The 22,226-nt window shown below is 45.6% G+C and overlaps 3 protein-coding genes across 7 annotated transcripts; 1 reads left to right on the forward strand and 2 right to left on the reverse strand.

Annotated features, from left to right (window-relative positions):
• Positions 1 to 402: 402 nt before the first annotated feature.
• LOC128257672 (dual specificity protein phosphatase CDC14AB) lies at positions 403 to 10,138 on the reverse strand. Of its 2 annotated transcripts, XM_052988790.1 has the most exons (8): positions 9,590 to 10,138; positions 4,560 to 4,647; positions 3,873 to 3,948; positions 3,693 to 3,809; positions 3,173 to 3,623; positions 1,924 to 2,472; positions 1,274 to 1,469; positions 403 to 1,217 (listed from the first exon to the last, which is right to left on the reverse strand). In XM_052988790.1, the coding sequence occupies exons 3-8, from the start codon at positions 3,891 to 3,893 to the stop codon at positions 1,187 to 1,189; spliced, it is 1,365 nt and encodes a 454-aa protein (XP_052844750.1). In that variant the 5' UTR covers positions 3,894 to 3,948; positions 4,560 to 4,647; positions 9,590 to 10,138; the 3' UTR covers positions 403 to 1,186. The 2 variants fall into 2 exon arrangements, with proteins under 2 accessions (XP_052844750.1, XP_052844749.1); XM_052988789.1 differs by lacking the exon at positions 3,873 to 3,948.
• Positions 10,139 to 13,035: 2,897 nt separating this feature from the next.
• LOC128257669 (BAG domain-containing protein Samui) lies at positions 13,036 to 19,352 on the forward strand. Of its 4 annotated transcripts, none has more exons than XM_052988781.1 (4): positions 13,036 to 13,970; positions 16,960 to 17,062; positions 17,141 to 18,296; positions 18,359 to 19,352. In XM_052988781.1, the coding sequence occupies exons 1-4, from the start codon at positions 13,704 to 13,706 to the stop codon at positions 18,687 to 18,689; spliced, it is 1,857 nt and encodes a 618-aa protein (XP_052844741.1). In that variant the 5' UTR covers positions 13,036 to 13,703; the 3' UTR covers positions 18,690 to 19,352. The 4 variants fall into 4 exon arrangements, with proteins under 4 accessions (XP_052844741.1, XP_052844740.1, XP_052844742.1 ...); XM_052988783.1 differs by lacking the exon at positions 13,036 to 13,970 and adding an exon at positions 16,168 to 16,371; XM_052988780.1 differs by having other exon boundaries at positions 16,960 to 18,296.
• Positions 19,353 to 19,599: 247 nt separating this feature from the next.
• On the reverse strand, positions 19,600 to 22,211 carry LOC128257671 (drebrin-like protein). The gene is made up of 5 exons (XM_052988788.1): positions 21,476 to 22,211; positions 20,956 to 21,407; positions 20,718 to 20,894; positions 20,156 to 20,658; positions 19,600 to 20,095 (listed from the first exon to the last, which is right to left on the reverse strand). The coding sequence occupies exons 1-5, from the start codon at positions 21,728 to 21,730 to the stop codon at positions 19,863 to 19,865; spliced, it is 1,620 nt and encodes a 539-aa protein (XP_052844748.1). The 5' UTR covers positions 21,731 to 22,211; the 3' UTR covers positions 19,600 to 19,862.
• Between the last annotated feature and the right edge of the window lie 15 nt (positions 22,212 to 22,226).

The raw sequence follows: 22,226 nt of genomic DNA on the forward strand, positions 1-22,226 counted from the left end.
GATTTGTGCATTTCTCTAGGCATTATAAATACAGTATTTGATTCGCCGTTCATCGCCGTTCAATATGTAGGTGTTTTTGTGTATCTCTGAACCATTTTTATTTTTTGTCAAAGCCAGCTTGCAAAAACTTCTCAAATGTCCATTAGATTGTTTTCGATATTCTAGGAAAGGTTGTAAATAATTTTACCTTCTTACTCGATTATAGTTTTTAATTGTGTTTTTGGTTTCATTATGATAAGCCACAAGCTTTTAAGCACACTTTAATGCGATTTTATGGAGATTAGATTTAATTTCGTTTGGTGATTTAATGTGGAAAAGTCCGCTCCATATTGCTTTTCATCTCATTAGGGGGTCCGAGTTTTTTTTTTGGTTTTTGGTGTGTGTGGAAGAAAGGGGGTGTGGTGATCTAATAAACTTTGTTTATATATTCAATGCTACACAATGCAACAATTCTAAATAACAATCTCAAATCTCATATGTCTTTACTATATCAACTAGGTATGAATGTATATAACGCTTCTCTCGGGTTTCCCCGAATTTGTTTGTTTTTTTTTTGTTCGCTATCAAAATATTTGCAACAACAATGGTTATAATCAAAAATACGCAATTCTCAATTATTATTGTTCGACTGTCTCCGCAATCGCTTTGACGGCCAACTCTCGGTACAAAACTAACAAATGGCCAATACCTTGGGATAACCGGGGAATCAGTCCTTCCAAGTGGAACGACCGACAACAAATCTGCTCGTATAAATAAATACGCTATATATAATATACAGTAAATATGTGTGTATATGTATATGTCGGTATTTCTTAAATGCGTCTCTGAAAAATAATCTCTCAACATTTGATTTCATTTGATTCAGGCTGCACTCGCAGGCCAGTGCCCCGAATGCGGTGTTTTAAAAATTGATCAACAACTTTTGGTAGCCAAAGCCGGTAACGAAGGATGTCTCAGCCCTAGCGTCTAACAATAGTAAGCTACTCGAGGATCCCACAAATCCGACCAATCGACGGAATTCGTGGTCCTCTTCCAAACAAGTCTGCAGGTCACGCGCGCATTTTAGCCAAAGTGGGTGCCAGTTGCTTAGGGACTACAGATTTATAGTTACAGTTCGGATGCCTAGGCAACTCTTCTTCTTTGAAAAAAAAAAACCTCCTCGCCTTGTGAGGACTGGCTGGGGACTTCATCTCGGCTTCTTCACCAGGCTGGTGGATCTGTGGACAAGCATGTTGGTTATTAAGCATTTCTAGTGATCCCAAGGGTCAGTAACCTTTTCACGCCATGACGTGGACTAACGGGGGGCGTGTGGCAGGGCGAGGGCGGGGCAGAGCCACCCGACGAGCCCCTCGACGAGGATATAGACAGGGTGGAGGCTCTCGGTGCCGAGCAGCCCAGGTAGATGGCCGATCCCTTGTCGGCATCCCGCAGATCCACTCGAGACCCGTGGACGGAGGAAGGAACCGAGCCTGTCACAGGGAAATAAATAAGTATGCATTATCAGCCTTTTCTCACACAACATAAAAGGGTCCTAATTGATGGCTGTAAACGGTGCAGCCACTATACGTAAATCATATCCATAAGCCGTGTATTTATTTTCAAGTAAACTACTTAACTGCGTCAAACGATCAATAGGTGTTCAAAGAGTATATACGTATAATATACTTTATTTAAAAATAATGAATACTTTCTTAACAACTTTTTTCACTTTTTTTAACAACGGCATTTCGAAAACCCTGCCTTTAAAACTTCAACTTTATGTTCCTTAAGGTGTCTTGAAATGCCTTAAAAATGGCAAGAGCACATTTTACTAAAAGTTTTAAATTACAAGTTTGTATCCCCTAAACAATCTGTTTTTAAATGTACCTATAAGCTTTACAATGCCGCTGCACCGTTTACAACCAACTAGGCTGGCGCACTTACCCGTATAGGCGTGCAGACCAGCCGGACTACTCCGCGGACGCACTCCGAAGCCGCTGACCGTGCTGGCACTGCGCTGCAGCTGGGCGGTGCCACTCCCCTCCCTGGCGGCGGACTCCCTCCGGCTGCCGGCGCTGCTCACCCGGGGCGTTTCTCTGGAGGAGTTGCCCGGCCGTGGCGCTTCCCTGGAGGAGTTGCCCAGCCGGGGCGAGCGCTGGCTCCGGCCCAGCTGCTGCTGGCGCTGCTCGCTGCACTCGCGGCGGGCATCCTCGAAGGCGGCGGCATACTCGGCCGCCTCGCGGGACGTGGTGGGCGGCTGCTCCAGGACGATCTCGTCCTCGGGGATGCGCTCGTTGCCCACCGAGCGGCGGGCCAGCGGGAGCGGTGAGTTCTTGGGCGACGTGGGGCAGGACTGGGCGGCGGCACTGCTGACGCTGAGCGAACTGGACGAGGCGTTGGCATTTGAGGACTGGGCACGTAGGCGCGAGTGGGTGGAGGCGTTGGAGGGACGACGGCGGAACAAGCCCTTGGTGGGGTCCATATTGCAGACGCCTGCACAGAAAGAAAAATGTGTATCATAATTTATTTAATAAGCAAAAAAATGCCAAATTAATTTTTTTTGAAAATTGAAAGGTTAACTAACAATTAAAATGATCCGGCTTGTGTGACCAAAAAAATGCTCCAGCATAACATTACAAATTCCGTAAATAAGTTTAGAACCTATCTAAATCTACCATTATTCACATATCAAAATATGAAACATTAAATAAAAAATTTAAAAAGAGAAAGCTTGTAAAACTTGAAGCGAATGAATATTTTATTGGTGGAAATTAAGATTTATTAGGGCTAAGACTTTGAGACTTTAAGCCAGACTTCGATTGACGTCGTCTTGTGAGCTTCGATTTGGGCTTGACGAGTTTTTCTTGCTTCGTGGAAGCCTTGACAGCACTGTACCGGGCCTCTTCATCGTCCGAATCACAGCTCTTAACGAACCGACCTTTGTTGTCATCTGGGTCGAAGTATCGCACATTTGGCATTAGATCTTCGCCGCAGTTAAAGTCCAGTGGGACTTCATCTTGAAAACCTTTAACTGGCTTGTCAAAGGAGCTGCTCTTCCACTTGTCCACCGCAAAGTTCAATGTATAGGCCAAGCTTTTTTTGACCTCACGGACCCCTTCACCTTCTTCCCCCTCCTCCTGCTCCTCCTCATCATCCAAAACCTGCCCATTCCCATTTAAATTCTGGCTCGCACCTGTAGGACACTTCTCGCCGCGGGAGCAGTTACCCTCGCAGATGTCGCGATTCTGCAGGAGCTCCTGGTAGTTATCCAGTGCCGTGACCACCTTGGTGCGATCCAGTTGCTCCAGAGCCGAGGATGGAAAGCGTTCCCTCAGCCGACGACGCTCTTCGGACAGCTTAAACTGCTCAAACTCCTGCAATTGGTTCTGGAAACCGGTGTTGGGATTGGCCACCGCGCGACCGGCACGAACCACCTTCAGGGCCTCCTTCCAGTTGAGGTGGGTGGCCGTCATGATGTAGGCCACGGCCACGGTCACCGAGCGTGACATCCCCGCCAGGCAGTGGATGAGGACGTTGCCTTCGCGCAGGCGGGCGGCGTGGATGAAATCGTTGCAGACGGAGAAGTACTGGGAAAGATTCTGGTCCGGCGTGTCCGAGGCCATCACGCACAGGTAGTGCTTGTCCTTTTAGAAATAGGAAAAGCAATTAGCAAAGCACCCATGGATAGAAATTCCATCCAGAAATCAACCTACCGGCAGCAGACGCCGCGGACTGTCATGTATGGCGATGATGTGCGAGATCTTGAACCTCTCCAGCTGAGCATGATCCTTGGAGTCGCGGTAGTTGCCCACATAAAGTCCCGGCAAGACCTGAATAATAGTGACCAAATTGGGAATAGTTGAAGGATTAGGCTCTGCCCGCTTCGAGTTTACCTTTCCCATGTGCCAGTTCATTGTGGGGCGATCAGATACCAATTCAACTACAGGTGTGTGCCTATATATGTGAGTGCTGTGTGTACATGAAGATGTGAAAATGTGAAAATGTGAAAATGTAAGCCTATTTTATTGGTTTCCTTGCATGTTGTTTAGTTTTCGTTGCCAGTGACATGTTTCCGTGACAACAATCGTAGATTCTCAGTGAGAAGTTGGTACCATAATACCAATTACACCTGGTTGCGGAACTAGTTTGTTTATCGATATTTAAGCACCGATCTAATGTGCCATACATTCAGTGCTGTCAAAAATGAGCAGCTACACGATGAAAGCTAGCAATGAAAGCTGCGAAATCCTCACTAAATGTTATTAAACTCTGTGTCCGCATTATAAAATTTGACCATTCCATAAATTTTGTCTATTCTTTTTGAACCAAAAGAAAACGAGAATAGAATCCTTTTTTAGAATTCGAGTATCTTTTGAATTGAAATTATACAAAAAAGTGATTTTAAATCCTTGCTTTAGTCAGTTTAACTAAACTATTAGGATATTAGACTTCTCTGTTTTAGCTCTGAAATTGCTGCATTTATGGCTGTTTGAGTTTTGTGCAGACCTTGGAACTGTTGTCATCGGCTTCCGCATTGTGTTTTTTTTTTGTCAGTCATAAATCTTGTCCTCATTTCTTACCTTGTTCATGCCATTCCCCATGTTTCTTCATTTAAAAGTTGCGGCTCACTTCCTCAATTGTGAAACGAATTGGCCCAAAAGCACAGTGCTGAAAGGATAAAAAGCAGAGGAAGAGAATCCTTTATTTGACAAGTTCAGGGCGCAAAATTCCCGGCGAAGGCCAAAAGGAAATGGCAATGTGAGTGCTGTTTGGTGGGTGGGGCAGCTAAATGCTTTTGTTGTGGCTCTGGGCATGGGACTGGGCCTTAGCCTGGCCCGATGAAAGTGCAAGTGGCGAATGTTGCAAGCTGTTGCCACCACTGCCATGGCCGCGACATAATGGATGTCTTTGTCGCCGCCTTCGTCGCGGAAGTAAACAGGCCTTGACGTTGACTCGCCTGCATCTCATTAGTGGGACAGACAGACAGACAGACAGACAGAGAAACAGATTGTTTGTTTGGTATTGGGACTAGGCAGGATTATGGATTCGTATTGAGGCCGAAATGCCAGGGGCTAAACAGCACAACCACCTGGCTTGGCCCCCAAAAGTGGGCAAGGTTAGCAGGCAACAGTTGGTTGCCCATCAAGCCCTTCCTTTTCCTTCCTTTTCAGAATAATGGCAAGGCAAAGGCCTGTGCCTCATCACAAAGTCAGGACGTGGGCAGACCACCTCCACCTTGTGTGTTGTATAACACACTTGGAGCTGAAACACCACCACCATTCGCTGGGTGCACTTAGAATCCGCCACATTTGCATAAGTTGTCTCGGCAAAGTGTCGCTTTGTTGTAATTGTATTCCCGGCACGTTGTCGTCGCAGCCACGGGCATTAAATTGACTGACATGCTCTCGAGCAACCGAAGAATAAGGAGCAGGAGCAGATAAGGCACGTGTGCTGTCATTTACCAGTCAGCTCGACCAGGACACCATCACCGTCAGACAACCACCCACCCACTTCCGTGCCGGGGAAATTAGGAAATTAGAGCAGTCAATCGAGCCCCTTGATCCTCTCGAAGGCATCGGAGGCAATTGATCAGCCAAAATTGCTGCTTAGCAGCATTCGGACAGCGGCGACATGGACTTCAAGTGCATCCAATCAGCATCACAGTGGCTATAAATAGTCTGCGCCCACTGCGAGGTCGAGTAGGAAGAATCGGCCCCAGAGCCGCCATTCAATTCAATTGATGTGACACTTCGCTCGCCCCAGCCTCCGTGTTCCGCCCTACGATTCCGTACGGATGGAGCTTGCACGGATTACTATCGGGATTAAAGGCGCATTGCTGCACTCAAAAAAATATATATTAAAATATTATCTATTGAAGATTGATTAATATGTATGTTAGTTTTTATTAATTTAATTTTGCGATTTTCAATAAATATTTTTTATGAAAGCGTGTAAAATTGTATAAATCTCTCTCTGAAAGTAAAGAAATATGTAGCATGATTACACACTTAAATTGGTTAGCGGTAAGCTATATATATATATACTTTTTTTTTTAATATATATATTTTTTAACAATATTTTAATAAAAACTGTTAGTATTCGGAATGCAGAGAAGTCAATGTATAATAATAAAAATGTGCTAAAGAATTTTTAGAATCTCAAAATGTAATTATTTTTCTAGTGTAAGGGGAAAGTGTAAGCTGGAACCTCCTCGCTTGTGCGCCTGTGACGTCCTTGTGTCCCCATGTTCGTGTGTCCATGTGCGAGCGTGTTGGTTTAGCCGGTGGCCAAATATTTTAGGGGCCATGATTGAAAAACAGTTTTGCATTGAATTCATCAACGAACTTCTAATGAAATCGCATTCTGGCGGGATGTTCAGCCCTGCCTACGACCATGCATTTCCGGGCCGTTTGCCAAGGCGATTTTTTCACAGCTCGGACAGGAAAAAAGTGTTGCATGTCCTGGGGCGCAGACATTGAAGCGAGTCGAAATTTATGGAAAGCTTTAATCAATTTAAATCGTTCCCCGCAAAAGCGGGGAACCAGAATTTGTATTCGCTGCCAAGTTTTTCACTTTGGGTTTTCCCCGAAATGCCGAGAGTTTTTCCACGAAAGTTTTTTTTCATTATCATTTCCATTCAATCGACTTATAATTCGGGCTTTTTTTGTGCCCAATGTCATTTGACTGGAGGGGGAAGGGGGGGATAGTTCTGTGTGTATATCGTATGCATATAAATTAGCCGGAGTCGGCCTTGTCCCATCGCCCATCTCGTGCGCCGCCCCCTACGGCTGGCAGTCAATTATATCGTTTAGACATTCTACATGAGCAATAAAATACATGCCAGCGGCACCAGAAGCCGCACCTACCAGGACAGCATGGGATTGGGATTGGGATTGGGACTGGGACCGAGTGGCGCTTTATGACTCCATCGCTGGGCCTGGTGAGTCAATGGCGGAGTGTTATGGCGGTTGGGCAAAATCCGGTGGCAGGAGCAGCGAATGGCTCACCAAGGGTCCCAATTGCTCACTGACTGTGAAATATATGAGTTTTTTTCCGTCGTGCTTTGTCTGTAATAAATGTTTCAGGCATGAATGGGGACGAACACGCCGAGGCCTATAAAGCATACAGTTTAACCTCTCTAAACTAAACTTTCGTTAAAAAAAAATAATTATAAGGAGAATGACATTCAAAACTTATTCACTTCACTCGAAAAAATTTTATTCCAAACCAGTAATAGTAAAGTCCCTTGTACGAAAATAGCACTTTCATCAGAGTTTTTGTATGACTTTTTCCAGCTGATTTTGTTAACATAAGTATGAGTTCCAGCACACACTCAGATGTAAATTCAGTTATACCACAAACCAAACAAAATATAGATCTAAGCAGCACAGCTTAAGTTTCTTACTTTTGTTTTGTTGACCAACGTTAGTGCGAGTATGAAATTTTGGCAAGCACAAATATGGATCTGAGCAGCAAAGCTTTCTTACCTATGTTTTTTGACCATCAGAGCGTATCTGAGCTGTCTAAACAGTCAACACCAAAACGAAGGTCTTGTAAAATATAGATTTGTTTACATAGTCTCTCGAACTCAATAGCTACTGTAGTATAAATATATCGAAACAGGCGATTATGTTTTGCTTCCGTTGCTGCCAGGCAGGCACTTTTAAATAAATTCGAAGGCTACACCCTCACACACACATGAGAGCAGGACCCTAAAACCGTTGGAGGGTGAAGGAGGGTAATGTTTGCCCCTCCTCACAAGATAGGGGCAGTCAAGCCGGCAGCCAAATAGCGCCGCTTTGTCTACGGATATGTCAATGGACCGGCAGCAGCCTCCGAGGAGAAGGGTCAGTGGTCGGGAGTTAGGAGCTAGGAGCTAAGAGCCGACTCAGCAAAAGTTTCGCCCAAGAGGACACGTGCTGCCATAAAATGCTTTATTAACATACAACAGCTCAGCAGAGGGAATGGGATGGCCGGTGGTTGTTGATTTCATGAGCTTCGAGGATTTCATTGCTTGAAGCAAACATTGTACCGGGTCCAAAGCAAATGCTAGTGCCAGCAGAAACTATTTCCACTGGCCACCGGCTCTGACTGGTCCCCCAAATGTTTCCCCTTTGGCACCCCGCCATTTGACAGAGACAAAGAGACGGCGATGGCAACCGTGGCAATAAAACTGAAATGCGATCGCCTGCCATCACCTACCCCATGATGGCACACATAATCTGAGCCAATCTGGGGACATCAACCTTGATTTCGGAATGCATCCGTTATCCTTTCCCAACGCCCCGCATTTCAGCTACACTTCAGCTTTTCTGTGCAGGTCACAGCTAATTAACTGCATTCAGGACCGAGTCCTGCTGAATGTAACCCTCGAAATGTGACAATATGAACTTAATGAACCATACACTCGACTCGGAAAGTTTCCGCTGCTGACAGAACGCAATTTAAATAAATAATTAGGCAGGTGGGCGGGGAGAGGAGCGGAGCTTTCGAAATGCATGACTCAAAATATTAATTTCGTTTTACATATGCAATGAGAGTGGCGTAAAAACTTTGACCATGTTTTTAGTGTGCAACAAGGGAAATTAAGCGAAATGAAGCATTCAAAGTGAGGGTTTGTGGTGGGAGGGAGTTCAAAATGGGTGGATAAATAGGGAGTATATGGAATGTGAGACGTTAATACTTTGCCATTTTGTGTACAGTGCATTTCAAAAGTAATTAGCAGTCAACTAGGCGTATACGCGATTTATTTGCATATTGTTTTTTATGATATGCTTTGACGAAAACCTTTGACTTTTTTTTAAGTTTTGGTGACCGAGTACTGAAATTACTGTCTTAATACAATTTATACTTTATTTGTATATATTATATTTAATGGCTTACTTTAGGGATAATCGAATGATTTTTGCTATACCTAAAACAAATTTCAAATACTTGTTTTTTAATCTGAATGGGCTTTGCTTTAGCTTACAAAAACCTTTCTAACCCAGAAAAATATGTCTGTAACAGCTTTTCATCTTGATTTCAGAGATATACACTAAATAAAGTCGATGGGGGGAAAAGCGAATTTTCCTTTTCTGTTTAATACAAATAATTATCCAATAAAAAGTGTTCAATGAACCTTAAGTTTTAACTAAAACCCGCCCAAATATGACACCCAAACCCTATCCAATCCGAGACATATATGAGCAGACACGGAGCCCTGTAATTCTTGGCTGCCAGAGGTTTTCACAGTCACGTTTCGGGGCATTTTCACACCAATTCGAATTTGACGGCTGGCTGACAGAGCAGGGCAGAGCAGATCAGACCACGACCCGCCCGAGCCACACATTACCATTACCCATACGACCCATGGGACGAGATTTACATGGAAAACACTTATGCGCGTTTGACACGGGAGGGACAAAGGTGGAGGACTGCCCGCTAATTCCCAAGTTGCGTGCCCGAAAACAGAAAAATAATTATACGTAAGAGCCGTAAATTGTTCCATATAAGAGAATTGGAGTATAATTTTAGGGACATTTGCGTTTAAGGCGAATCGGACGCGCGGGTCTCTAACCCAATGTGGAATGTGGCATTATAGAGCCGTAAAGGGAATCGCAGGACTTACGTTAATTTCGGCGCTCCGTTTGCTTGCCTCCTGGTCAATGGAGCTGCCACATGGGGACCCCGACTGCGACTTTGACTTCCGAAGCGCGAGCGAGCGAGAGTGAGACAAAGAAGGAAAGGCGGAGAAAGTCGAGCGGCAACTCCTGTTATATCACGGTGCCTCACGTAGCCCCTTTGGCGGCGGCCGCAAATGCACAAATTTTGACTCGCTTCTCTAGCTTATTCGCTGCTGTGGCTTTTCTCGCAGTGTGAACACAAAACTAAACTGTGTGACAGTTAAGGCCTGGTCGACAGTGTCCCGACCATTTTTCCGTGTCGTTTCGCCCAAGAAGCGTTGTTTCGTAGATAGGAGCCGTAAAGGTAAACGTGATAAAAGTCGTTTGAGGGCCGAAACAATGAAAGCCAGACCGCAAGAAACGCAGCCGTTAAATGTGTGGATAGTGAAAACAAACGAAATGAAAAAAACGAGCTGCAGCCGCAGCGTGAGTTTCGTTTTGCAGAGGAAGGATTGTGCCAAACGAATCGGCTCGAGCGCTGGTCACAGACTGAGCAGCTGAGCAGCACATTTAGCCACTGCAACTTGGCTCAAACGGAGTGGTAGTGGCCGAGCCGAGCCACCAAAGCGTTGAGGCACAATACCCGATGCCCGCGGGCATGAATGGGAACAAGCCGAGTCTGCGCCATCGCACAGCGCGCCAAAATAAAAACTCACTCAATTTGGCAGCTCGGCTCGAGAGTGAGAGTGTGAAGGTGAGTGCTAGTGCTCCTGGCCGCAGTGTGCGTAAAAACACTTGATTCAGTTATATAATTGAGAGGGCGGGTTTTTTGGTGGGCTGCTGGTTTTTTGCCCTCATTGGAAGTCCTCACCTGTCGGCGGTGGGCAATTAACGGCCTAGCAATAATCATCGAAATGCCAGCAAATCTATAGCCACCCTCTTCAAACGGTTAATTGAGCCAATGTTCGATATTAACGGTAGTGGAGTACTATATGGTATGCCCATTGCACAGCATGGGCAGCACAGTGGGATACAAAATTATCAATAATAATTTAAATATTCTAGGACAGCTTTAACTTATTTAAACCTTAAATTAATGTATCAAATATGTAGCATCAGTTTCCGTTCCAATTTAATTATTTAAAGTTTAACTTACTCAAGTAGAAGCCAAAACTAGAATAATATAAATTTTATCCCCAATATCTGCTGCACCATCAACAAGATTTTTCCAGGTCAACTTAAAATTAAATCCTAGTTACGAGCTATTATTATATAACAATAGATCAACCAGAAGAAGGCGTTTCTTCCGAAGTATTAAATTCAAATTCCAAATATGAAACTCATATTTGTTTCACTTTGTAATGGGAATCGGGGACACTACGATGTCAGCCAGAATAAACACTTGCTTCTGTCTGACTCATTCAATGCGATTTGTTTTGACGGCTTACATTTCATTTGTGGATCCATAAAAGGAGTGGATTAAAATGGTAATGAAGACTGTGTGAAATACTCTATTTTCTGATTCATTGCAAATGTGTAACTTGCAACAATGGATTCATTAATTTATTTTGAAAGAAAACTAATAATTTTTCAGTTAATTAGACGACGTTGTTAAATATATTATTTATTTCAGTCTGTTGTAAATATAAAAATAATCGCTTTTGAAATTCGAGTTCTGAAAAATACGTCAGAAATGCATCATAGAACTAAATTCCTACGCATTGCGTTTCGCTTTGGTATCCCTTAGGCATTTATAGCAACAGAAATCGCTTGTATATAATCAGATATATGCACCACACTATATTTTTTTGTGAAGAGAGATGTGCAATATTTAATTAAGAATTATTTCGATTTTATATGCTCCGACGACGCAGTTGTTCGACCAAACAACGAGAAAATATTTGGAAAATACATTCAACGGCTAAAGATGGGTGGGCGTGTCGCCTCCGGCTACCCGATTATACACATGAGCATGCATATTTTTTCAGATCTCGGATACTCGAATAGTACTGTTTAGGTAAAACCATTCATATTTTAATAAACTGAATTTAGATTTTATGATTGTCTTAGAATAAAATGTTTAATTTCTAAATTATGAAAACCCAAAGCCCTTTTAAAAATGAAAATTAAAAAAAATATAATTTGATCTTCATACAAGAATGTCCGCCAAAGAAGATTCATTTTAATATAGAATCCATTTGCTAAATTTGATTGGATTAATTTTAACGAAAGGCAATTTACTAAAATCCTTGGAGAATCACTTTCTTTAAAGCTCTTATTATTTTGCCCGCAACTGTGCGTGTGGGTCATTTTGGCATTCTAAGAAAATACTTGTGGCGTGAGTGACTAATAGACGCTTAGAATATGAAGTAAACAGTTGGCCAAAACCACTGGCGGTAATCAGCTGATCATTAAGCGATAGCAGTTGACTGCAGAAGACTTTCTGTCGCTACTGCAAAATGTACTTTCTTATATTGCAAATAACAAGAAAGGTATTCTGTGGCAACAGATCGTTAGTCATTGATCGATTGATTGGCCGCTCAACAAGACTCGTCAGTGGGCGATGACAACTGTTTACGCTGCTGATTTTGCCGTTGCCTTTGTTTTTGCCTCTTACTTGTTGTTGCTCTTCGACGTTTGTGACGCAGTGGTTGTATGTAGGCGGTCCCAGTACACAGAAAAAAAGCAGATCGATCAGATCAGCTTACTAAAGTTTCTTAATTTTAATATCACCAATTTAAGAATTTCACATTAAAGTTAAATGCTATTTATGCAATTCTTCGACACCGATGAAAATATTTTATTTGTTGAAGCACCAGTACGTATGAGTGATAAACCTTGAAATGACAATCAATTTCCTGTGGTGTGCTTTAACTGATAAGTTTGTTCATCTTTAAAAATATAATTTTGATATTGTATAGAAATCTTTAGAAATCAAGTAATTTTTCACATATCTAACTTCAATGCTAGTATCTGCCTTAAAAGGATATTTAATTTCTCGATATATCACATCAATATTTCTTGCTGTGTGGCTTACGGTTACAGATTCAGATTCTAGAAGCCATGCGACTGCCGCTCTCTTGCTCTCTCTCTCTCTCTCTCTCTCTCGGCCAACTTTCTAGCGGACGTCTATTTATAAGTCTGATGTGTGTGTATCTTGGGCCGTGATCGGTGCATAACTGAGAGCTGTGTTGGCAGGAGAGAGACCGGGAGAGCCGTATCCGTAACCGTAAGATAGTATTAAATATTTACCAATTAAGGCTTTGAATTGACGGGCAGAGAGAGAGGAGAGCGGCTGAGAGGCAGGTAGAAGCCAAGCAAAGCTTGTCGCGAGAGAGTGCAGCGGAGAGAGTGACTAGGAGCGCCTTAGTGGGGCCGACTGAGAGCGCCACAGTGGGGCGAATGGAGAGCGTTGCCAATGGCCAACAGCAACGGGCGATAGCGATGCCGCTCATTCAACGAGCAACTCTAGCAGCGTGAGGACGCCCGTGTGCATGTGCGTGGCCCAAAAACACAACAACAAACCCGAGTGGCAATGTGCAAAAATAAAAAATCTATATATATTTTAAATTGAATATAGAAATCCGAAAAAACCCACACTCACTCACCAAACACACACACACACACACACACACACGCGCGCAGGGCCAAAAGAGAGCGCGAGCGAGGCGAGCGGAAATACTTAAAAAAAAAAGAAGCTGAAAAGCAAAAAGTGGAAGTAAAAAAGTGGCAGCTAGAAAGTGTGGCCAAAAGTGACATCACACTCCGGCCAGAAGCAGGAGCAAAATTGCCAGGAACATACGAGAAATCGAGCGGTATTATTCGCACGCGTCGATTTCGCTCAAGGTGAGCCCGCGCCACCACCCCCCCAGGCCCCCTAAAACCCCTCGCCCCACCGCGTCCAAAAATTAATCTCAACAACTGGCACGACAAGTAGTCGCCGACGAAAAGTCACAGCCAAGTATCAACAAAAGGAAATAAATTAAAAATTGTCGCTACGCAGTGAGGCGACAACAACGACGACGACGGATTCGATTCGATAGTGGTTATAGCGGATAGCGGTACGGTTACGGTTACGGATACGGACACGGATAGTGTTTTTTGGCCAGCGAATCAGCAATGAAGCCCACTGTGATGGCGGCCAATCAGGCGCAAAGCAATCCCGCCGGCGGCGGCAATGGTTCGCCCGCCGGACCCGGAGTCAATATACCCGTGAACCGCGAGTACGTGAGTGGTGGCTACGGATCCCCACAGCAGGCGGCACAGAATCCACACTACCACAATCCCCAGCAAAACGCTTACGGATCGCCCAGGCAGCAGCAGCAGCACTTCCAGCCGCACCAGCAGGTTCCCCCGAATCAGCAGCCGCAACAGCAACACTTTCAGGTGAGTGGCCGCCAGCGGTTGTACGGCGGAGTGGGAGGAGGAGGAGGAGGAGGGGGTGGCAGACGAGCGGCGAGAGATCCCAAGGTTGGCGCCTGGCAAGGTCGCCCCCTCCCACCCCCCTCCAGGTCCCCTCGGTCCAACCTCGATCGCATAGCTGGGACATATTCGTATGAGTGTCATGGTTTTTGTTGTTCGCCAGCAGTGTGGCAATTCAAGTACAGTGGAGATTCCGAAAAGGGGAACAGTTAAATGAAAATCATAACAAGGTCAAAAAGAGATAATTATTTTTTATACGACAGAAATAAAAATGTTAAAGAACAAAGTTTATTTTATGAGATCCAATGCAGAACAAATTTGTGTAAATTAAACAATCGGATTTAATAGAACTTTCTATATTCAGGTGTCTGGCATATGGAAGTTTATTCCGACTGCACAAACAATTTGTATTTATTAACGACTGCATATTATTCGAAATATTATTTTTTTAAAAATGTTACATCAACAACATCTTCTAAATAAAAGATATTAACATTTCGCATTAAGATGTTGAGATGATTTTTCAGGCTAGATTTTAGTTGGATAGGCTTTAATAGCTTAAATTTTTAGTACATTACTATTAATGTGCAAAAAGATTTATTCTTTGCTTATGCTTGTGAAAACCTCTTGGGAAAGCGATTAAGTTTTATTTATTCACTGTGCTATGACACAGCGTATTTTCCCTTTTTTGTTTTACTTTTCCCGACTGAATCTTTTGCAATTTTGCATTTGCTTTGGGCGCTTTGTAAACTCTCTAAATCGCAATTAGAATACAAAACAATGGAAAAAGTTAGTGTGGTTGCATGAATGCCCCTAACCCTTCTCAAAAAGGGCGTGGGGGTGTTGTGCGAAAGAGGTGGGTGCAGTGTGTCAAGTGTGTGTGCACACTCTGTTGACCTACTCGGCACAAACTACAGTGACTATATCTGCTGGGGAGATGGCTAAGTTTTCTGGGTCTGATGTCGTCGTGACAAGTTCTCTTCAGCTGGCCAACGCTACGTATGATTAATGCCGCAACGCGTGCGGAATTTTACCAGAGACAAGTAATGTACAGCTGTTTTGTTGCGGCCTAATCTAATGGCCAGCAATTCAGATCTATCACGAACGAATAGCAGAAAATATTTGAAAATTTCTAGAACAAAACACACAAGCTAATGGACGCGTAGCTCTCGTTCTTTCTATTTTGGCGCCGATTCTCAGGCGGAATACCGCTTCGTTGCCCCGCTCTTGATTCTCGACCAAAGTCTGTGCGTATACGTGTTTTCCGCTGTAGGTGGGCACCGCAGCGTACAGTAATACATAATGACACTCCATATGTGCGCATATCGGTGGAGCAAGCCAGTTGTCTAATGGGAAGCGTGGGTGTCTTTTGGTTGCTCAACCTCTTGACCAACGCGGGGGCCACATTTCGATGCGTTGGTGACGTTGACTATATAAAAACGTCATCACTAAGTTAAAGAACAGTGGGATTGAGTTAAGTTGGACTTTGGAACCAACTTTGGAACCAAGCTCTTCAAAAAATATGTAGTGATTTTATGTTATAATCATTATTACGTTATTTACGTTCCGTTTTCATTTATCAGATGTTTTAAACATTTTGCTCCCCGTAAAATACCGATTAAAATATGGTTATCGAACGCATATTATATTTATAAAATTGGATTGTTTAACATAAATGTAATGAACTGAACTGGCAGACAAAATTTTATTTCGATAAATATCATAAAAATGCTTATATTTAGATAAACTTCGCTATCGGTTTTGTATATATGCATATGTTAGTAAACAAATTGATATCACTAATTGAAGGGTACTGTAAAACAATTAACACAATTGCTAATCACTTTTACAAAGAATACAATTTTTCTCTCTCTATATATGTATGTTCACATCTCAATGTTTATAGAAAAACTGTGAACAGTGCAGTGTTCGAGTGTGCCCTGTAACTAAGTCATCTTGTTTGCGGTACTCGCAAGACTTAATTCACTGTACTTCCTCAAGTCCACTCGAGCAATTAAGTCCAAAGAGAGAGAGATAGAGAGAGAGCGTCCTTTTGGGAGAGACTCAAAAAGCTTTCGAGAGTTGTAGAAACTGCGAGAAGTGGCCAGAATGAGCCAGCAGATTCGATAGTGGGCGACATTCGCTTTAAAAGGCTTCTCCGCCGACGACTCGCCTCATTCGTATTCAAACATTAGGACGCAGTGCATCACGTCACCAAGCGGAAAAGCAATCAATCGCTGAAAAACAGACGGATAGACAGGCAGACAGACAGACAGAAGCGGAATTCTCGTAGAAGTACACTTGTAGCGAAAACAATTACCGACCAGTGCTCATTGATAAAGTAAACAAATCGAGCGGGCAAAAGGTAAGGTTCGGGATCGGACTGTTCCGCTCCCCAACAGCTGTTCATTCACTGCCAATTGACATCACTTGTTTGCCAGTCGTCGTCATCTATGGGGTGCTGACTCACCCTGTTATTTATAAACAATTCGCCCACCGAGCCGAACAATTTGCACTACTACTGCACGAAAAGAAAACTCATATTAAATGAGGCTCAATTTGGTGATTGTAATTCGAACTAGCCTTTTTAGTTTAAAAACGATGTTCTACATTTTAGTCCGAGTTCAAAATATCAAAATATTATGTTGATTAAATTAAAAAGTATACAAATTCATACACAAGTAGCGGAATTTTAAACAAAATCTTAACTTATCTTGATTGAATGAAAATGTTGATACTACCATTTTTTAAATTTAAAAACATTTTAATCCGACACAAAAACATTTAAATATTTATTTTTGATATATAAAAATATTTTAAACGGTGGTAGGATTTGAACTAGGCTCTAAATGCCTTTTTAATTTTTTTTCCATAGAATGCCAATGTTGATTTGATATTTTTGATTGTTCATATACCATTAATTCTAATTGGTTCCCTTCTTTTCGGATTGCAGCCGACACATTTTGGATTCGAACCGAACATGGACATGGACAACATGTTCCCGCGCTCGCATCTGGGCCGGATGCACGATCCCTTCGCCGGCTTTGGCGACTCACGTAAGCGGAGCAGTTTGCACGGCCCCAGTGCCCAAGCCCATGCTGACGATGACTTTTCATCCTATTTCGACGACGCAGACTTTGGATTCCCCCGCTTCTCGACGATGGGCCGGCGCGGACGAATGGCCGGTGGGGCCAACAGCCACATGGATAACGACGATGACTTCTTCAACCGGCTGCCCTCGGAGTTCCGCCAGTATATCCCAGATGGTTTCGGAGCAAGACGCGGTCCGGGAGTGGCCTCTGGCGCGGGACAAGTTCCCCAGCATCAGCAGCAGCAGCCGCTACAGCAGCCACAGACGCAGTATACCCAACAGCATGCCCAGCAGCAGCAGCCGCAGCACTACCAGTACGCTGTGCCGCCCCAGCAACAGGTGCCACAGTCGCCATCGAAGCGTCTCTGTGACGCTGCCATCCAGACGGAGGATCCGGCCGGCCGCTCGGAGGTGGACTGTGCCCCGCCGGCCAATCTGAACCAGCACGGACTGCGCAACACCGTGGACATGGGCGTCAAGAGTGCCGCCGAGCAGGATCAGGGGCTGCGCTCCCACTCCGCCCCTCCGCCAGAGCAGCAGCAGCAGAATCTGCTCTACCAGCAGCAGCATCAGCAGCAGCATCAGCAGCAGCATCAGCCACAACCGGGCGCACATCACCAGCAGCAGTTCGGCACCCAGACCAGTCCGCCCGTCCAGGGTCAGCAGTTCAAGTCCTACTATGCGCCCCACCAGCAGACGCATCCGCAGCAGAAGCAGTCGACCCCGCCGCCAGCTCCACAGACACCGGGCGGCACCTACATCCGCACCATACCCATCTTCGTGGAGGGTCGCACCGAGCCGATCATCAATGCCCACAAGGAGATACCCAACCAGAACGCTCCGCCCAGTGCCCAAGCTCAGGCTCAGGCACAGGCACAGGCTCACTTTGCCCCACAGCAGCAGCAGAGGCCCACGCCACTGAATACGCAGCAGGCGCATCCTGACCAGGAGGCGCCAGTTGAGGGAGCCGCCGGGCTACCTCCACAGACGCCACACACCCTCAACTCGATCAACAAGATCCAGGACATACAGCGCGATGTTCTGGAACTAATGGGCAAGGTGGAACAGTTCAAGGGAACGCGCCAGGAGAAGGAATACGTCTACCTGGACGAGATGCTGACCCGCAACCTGCTCAAGCTGGACACCATCGACACGAACGGCAAGGACAGCATTCGCCTGGCCCGAAAGGAGGCCATCAAGTAAGTCCATGAAGCTCGAATCCTGATTTTAGAGGGCTTAACTAAATGATTTCCCCTTACAGATGCATTCAGGCTTCCATAAATGTGCTGGAGGCCAAGGCCGAGGAGAACGCTAGGGCGGCGTCGGGAGCAGCAGCCCCGACGGCAGTCGAACCAGTGGATACGGGTGCAGTGACTGCAACAGAAGCCGCTGGGCAAGTTGCGGAGCCAGTGACTCCACAGCCACAGGATGCTACCAAGATCCAGGAGCCCATCCCTCTGCCGCCGCCACCAAGTGCTGTCGTGGAAGGAGGAGCAACTGCTGCCGAAGCCACCGCTGAGGAGCCCGCTGCTCCCGGAGAGGCCACTCAGGTCACCGCGCAGACCGAGACGACCACCACGACGTCGGAATGATGAACACAACGCCTTTACAAGGCGACCGTTTCGAAGCAGCTACGCAAATTAACCAAATTCAAGTGACAACAGGCGGCGGAGGATACCGACTCATCAAAGGACAGCGACAGACTTGATTTTACTGAATTCAAGGTGAATGTGAATTGGATGTGGATGTGATTGTGGATGTGAAATGGAGGAATAAGAGCTGGCGACGAATCTTTGCTAGTAATTCGTAGAAGCACATCCACAATTTAAACATGCAAATCTCATCACCCACTCATCATACCACACACACACACACACACACAGCATAGATTATAGGCTAGAAAGGAAATTAATTTTGAGAAAAGTGCCTGCATACAATTCGGAAGTTAACAGAACGAAAACGATTTGGCAACGAGCGTTGTCCCTCACTTAAAAGAGCTGATTATGTTTAAGCGGATAGATCACCACGAAGTTTTTATACGCAAATTGTGCAGCAATGGGCAGCAAGCCGCCGTATGATCTCATACAAATCTACAGCAATCGCGCTTGCTTGCCACAGTCACAGCAACCGCATCCAAACACTCGGCTTTGCTGCAGGTGAATTGTTAGACCAAGGCAAACACTTCTAGAAGAACTATGATAACTATTTATGCTACTAATTAATGCGAAAATAAATGTAGATATTGTTGACCATAAGACGCATCCATCTCAATTCTTTTTTCTGTTGCACAAATATCAAAGTTTATTATCGAAAAGGTTACAAATCTCAATCAATAATACATATACAAAAGAACCCTGGATCGGGAATGGAGCGGGCCTTAAATACTGACTAAGTGGTTACTCTGTATGTGTCTTAAGAACATTTTAAAAGGACGCAACACGGCCGCGGTTATCGGGGCCAAACAATTATATAATATATGTTTACAAATGGGAACAACGTATATGAATGGGTCGCATATGTGGCATGGAATATACGTGATATAATATGTATGTAGTTAAAAAACAGACGCGTGATGTACGATAAAAATCTTATAGTCGCATTTAGTCACCTCGTTGCATCTCCTCTAGGTGTATCGCATTATTGTTCAAGAGTACGGGTAAAGTGTTTAAGTAGCTATAGTCCGGATCCAAAATATAGAGGCTAGCTGCGTTGGTGTAGATATCTAGCAAAAGGGCGTCCCAGCTGCTTGGCACTTGGGGCGATCCCTAGTTGATGATCTCGACATAGTTTGCCGGAAACAGTCCATAGGTTCCATCAGGGCCCAGGCCCTGCCACCATCCCTCATCGATTTGATCGATATGCGTGATGACATCGCCCGGATCGAAGGTGATCTCCGATTCGTCGGCTGCCTGGTAATCGTACAGGGCCCGGGCTCGCAGTCCCAGATCCCCGAGGGTCTCCTGGCAAATGAAATCGTCCTCGTTCACCAAATCCGTCACTGAAATGTACAAGCGTTTGAAATAAGGCTCGAATAATGGTCGTGTTGGGCGCTACTTACGGGCATTCCTCTCCAGAGTGCTCAGGCCACTCGTCTTGGCAGACTGTGATTGCTGCACGGTGACCGACACCTTGGTGCGCACTTCCTCATCCCGATCCTGGTACACAGCGGTGTCTGTCTCATTGGAGGAAGTGGTCTCGTCCGGAGACTGCGACTGCAGTGAGTTGGTTTTACTGTGCGGCGACCGCTTGATGGTCGAGAACTGCTCGCTTTCGTGGGCCAAAGGTAAATCTTCTATGTGCTGCGTCTCCTCCACTTCGGCGATGGTGGAGACAACTTCGGCAGCCACCGGAACAGCAGCAGCGGCAGCAGGAGCAGCAGCTGGAGCCGGAGCTGGAGTAGGGGCAACTGAGACAGGAGTCTCCACGGGCAGCGGTTTGGCAGGGGACACAGCGCGTGGCGGTGAAGGCACAGGTGCTTCTTGAGGCTGATTCTGGTTGAAGACATTAATGCGCTGGGCAATAGAATTGCGAGCCGGTTTCGCCGGTGGTTGCGTGTTCAGTCTGTGGGTTAAAAGGGGCTGCTTAATGTATAATTAATACAGAGAAAGGTAAACACCCACTTGGACTGCAGCTGGCCCTCGCTGGTGTGCTTGGTGAACATGGCCTTGGCAGCTCCCACACGCGAGCCAATCAAGTCGCGGGCCTCCTGGTTCCTCGCCTGACGCATGCGCTCCGCATCGGTCAGATTGTTGGCAAATCCCGGTGCCGTTTTCTCCGGACTCAGTGGTTGCGGGGAGCTGTTTGAAATAACAAAGTAATTACTATCGAATTTGGGTAACTTTTGAGGTTTATGATTACGTTTTAATGGGAATGTGCGCCGGCTGCAGCTTGGTGGTGCTTATGACCAGCTTCTCCCGCTCCTTGTGCTCCTTCTCCTCGCGGCTGCGTTGCTCCTGCTCGAGTTTCTGCAGCTCCAACCGCTTGGATTCCTTCTCTGCCTGCTGGCGCAGCTTCTCCTCGGCCTCCTCCTTCTTCCAGAAGTCCTGCATGACGCTGGCGTTGAGCTCCTTGGTGGGAATGACCCGTGTGTAGTTGGTGCCCACCGGCGCCTTCTGCTCCTCCATGGCGCCGCGTGGCTCCTTGAAGCTGTAGGCGGAGCTCACGGTGCTCAGTTTCTTGAGCAGCCGCTCCAGATCAATGTCGTCCTCGTTGCGGGCATTGATGGTGAGGTGGGCGCCGGAGAGAAGATTGGACACGTCGCGTATGTGGTTGGCACAGGTGCCCTTTCGCAGCACAGGTGCTCCCTCGCCCTAAATTAGATTGGGGAAATGATTATGCGTACGGCGATTAGATAAGGCTATCTGGCTATTTGACTCACCTGCCAGTTGATGAGTAAGTACTTGTTGAGGCCCGTTTTGGGGTCTTCGATGCGGAGGAAGGCGTACATGATCTTGCCGCTGTTGAGGTCTTCGTTCAGCTCATCCACGCCGCCGTCGCCGGTGCCCACCACCTTGAGCTCGTTGGTCTGGCCCTCGTAGCCGAACAGTGACCAATTCGTGGCGCTCTTGTCGTCCAGCACATCCTTCCAGGCGGCCACTATCTGCGACCGATTCTTCTCAAAGCTGATGGCCATTGTTATGGTGATGCACCTCTGCCGCTGCCAAAGACCTTGAACAAAGAGATCTTGGCCAGCTTTCACTGGGTCGCCTTATCGAGGTGCCCTCGTCGTCGAGTGAAAGCCAACGCCCCGCGAAGACTCCGAATTTGAATGGGTTGTCTCTAGTCTTGACTTAAATTTCAATTAAGTGCAGCCGCCTCACAAAGACACACACACACACACACACACACACACACTTGCACACAGATGTAGCGGGTGATTGATTTTCCAGTCTGTGCCAATTTCCAATGGGTATTGCAGGCTCCTATTGTTGGTCTATTTACTCAGAGGTAAATGTTCGCCAGGCACCCAAACTAACGTTTAGGGTTTTTGCAGTTCCGCAATTATCCAATTTGATTGGAATTTTAAATAATTCGATCGCTGGCGGCGACCCACACACTTTTTTGCAACAACAAACAACAAACAGGCTGGGTGGCCAGTGTGACCAGAGTGGGGAGACTTGTCAATACAC

This window comes from Drosophila gunungcola (genome assembly GCF_025200985.1).
Source record: "Drosophila gunungcola strain Sukarami chromosome 3L unlocalized genomic scaffold, Dgunungcola_SK_2 000002F, whole genome shotgun sequence".
In the NCBI taxonomy this organism is placed as follows: Eukaryota; Metazoa; Arthropoda; class Insecta; order Diptera; family Drosophilidae; genus Drosophila; species Drosophila gunungcola.

Excerpts from the sequence above, each read along its gene's own strand:
- LOC128257672 (XM_052988789.1), bottom strand. The coding sequence starts at position 4,580 with ATGGGGAATGGCATGAACAAG. Across the intron at positions 3,810-4,559 it reads TGGGGAATGGCATGAACAAG|GTCTTGCCGGGACTTTATGT; the intron begins GTAAGAAATGAG and ends ACTATTATTCAG. Across the intron at positions 1,470-1,923 it reads TGGTCTGCACGCCTATACGG|GCTCGGTTCCTTCCTCCGTC; the intron begins GTAAGTGCGCCA and ends TCCCTGTGACAG.
- LOC128257669 (XM_052988780.1), top strand. The coding sequence starts at position 13,704 with ATGAAGCCCACTGTGATGGCGGCCAATCAGGCGCAAAGCAATCCCGCC. Across the intron at positions 13,971-16,959 it reads CGCAACAGCAACACTTTCAG|CCGACACATTTTGGATTCGA; the intron begins GTGAGTGGCCGC and ends TTCGGATTGCAG. Across the intron at positions 18,297-18,358 it reads GCCCGAAAGGAGGCCATCAA|ATGCATTCAGGCTTCCATAA; the intron begins GTAAGTCCATGA and ends TTCCCCTTACAG.
- LOC128257671 (XM_052988788.1), bottom strand. The coding sequence starts at position 21,730 with ATGGCCATCAGCTTTGAGAAGAATCGGTCGCAGATAGTGGCCGCCTGG. Across the intron at positions 21,408-21,475 it reads ACTTACTCATCAACTGGCAG|GGCGAGGGAGCACCTGTGCT; the intron begins GTGAGTCAAATA and ends AATCTAATTTAG. Across the intron at positions 20,659-20,717 it reads GAGGGCCAGCTGCAGTCCAA|ACTGAACACGCAACCACCGG; the intron begins GTGGGTGTTTAC and ends TTTAACCCACAG.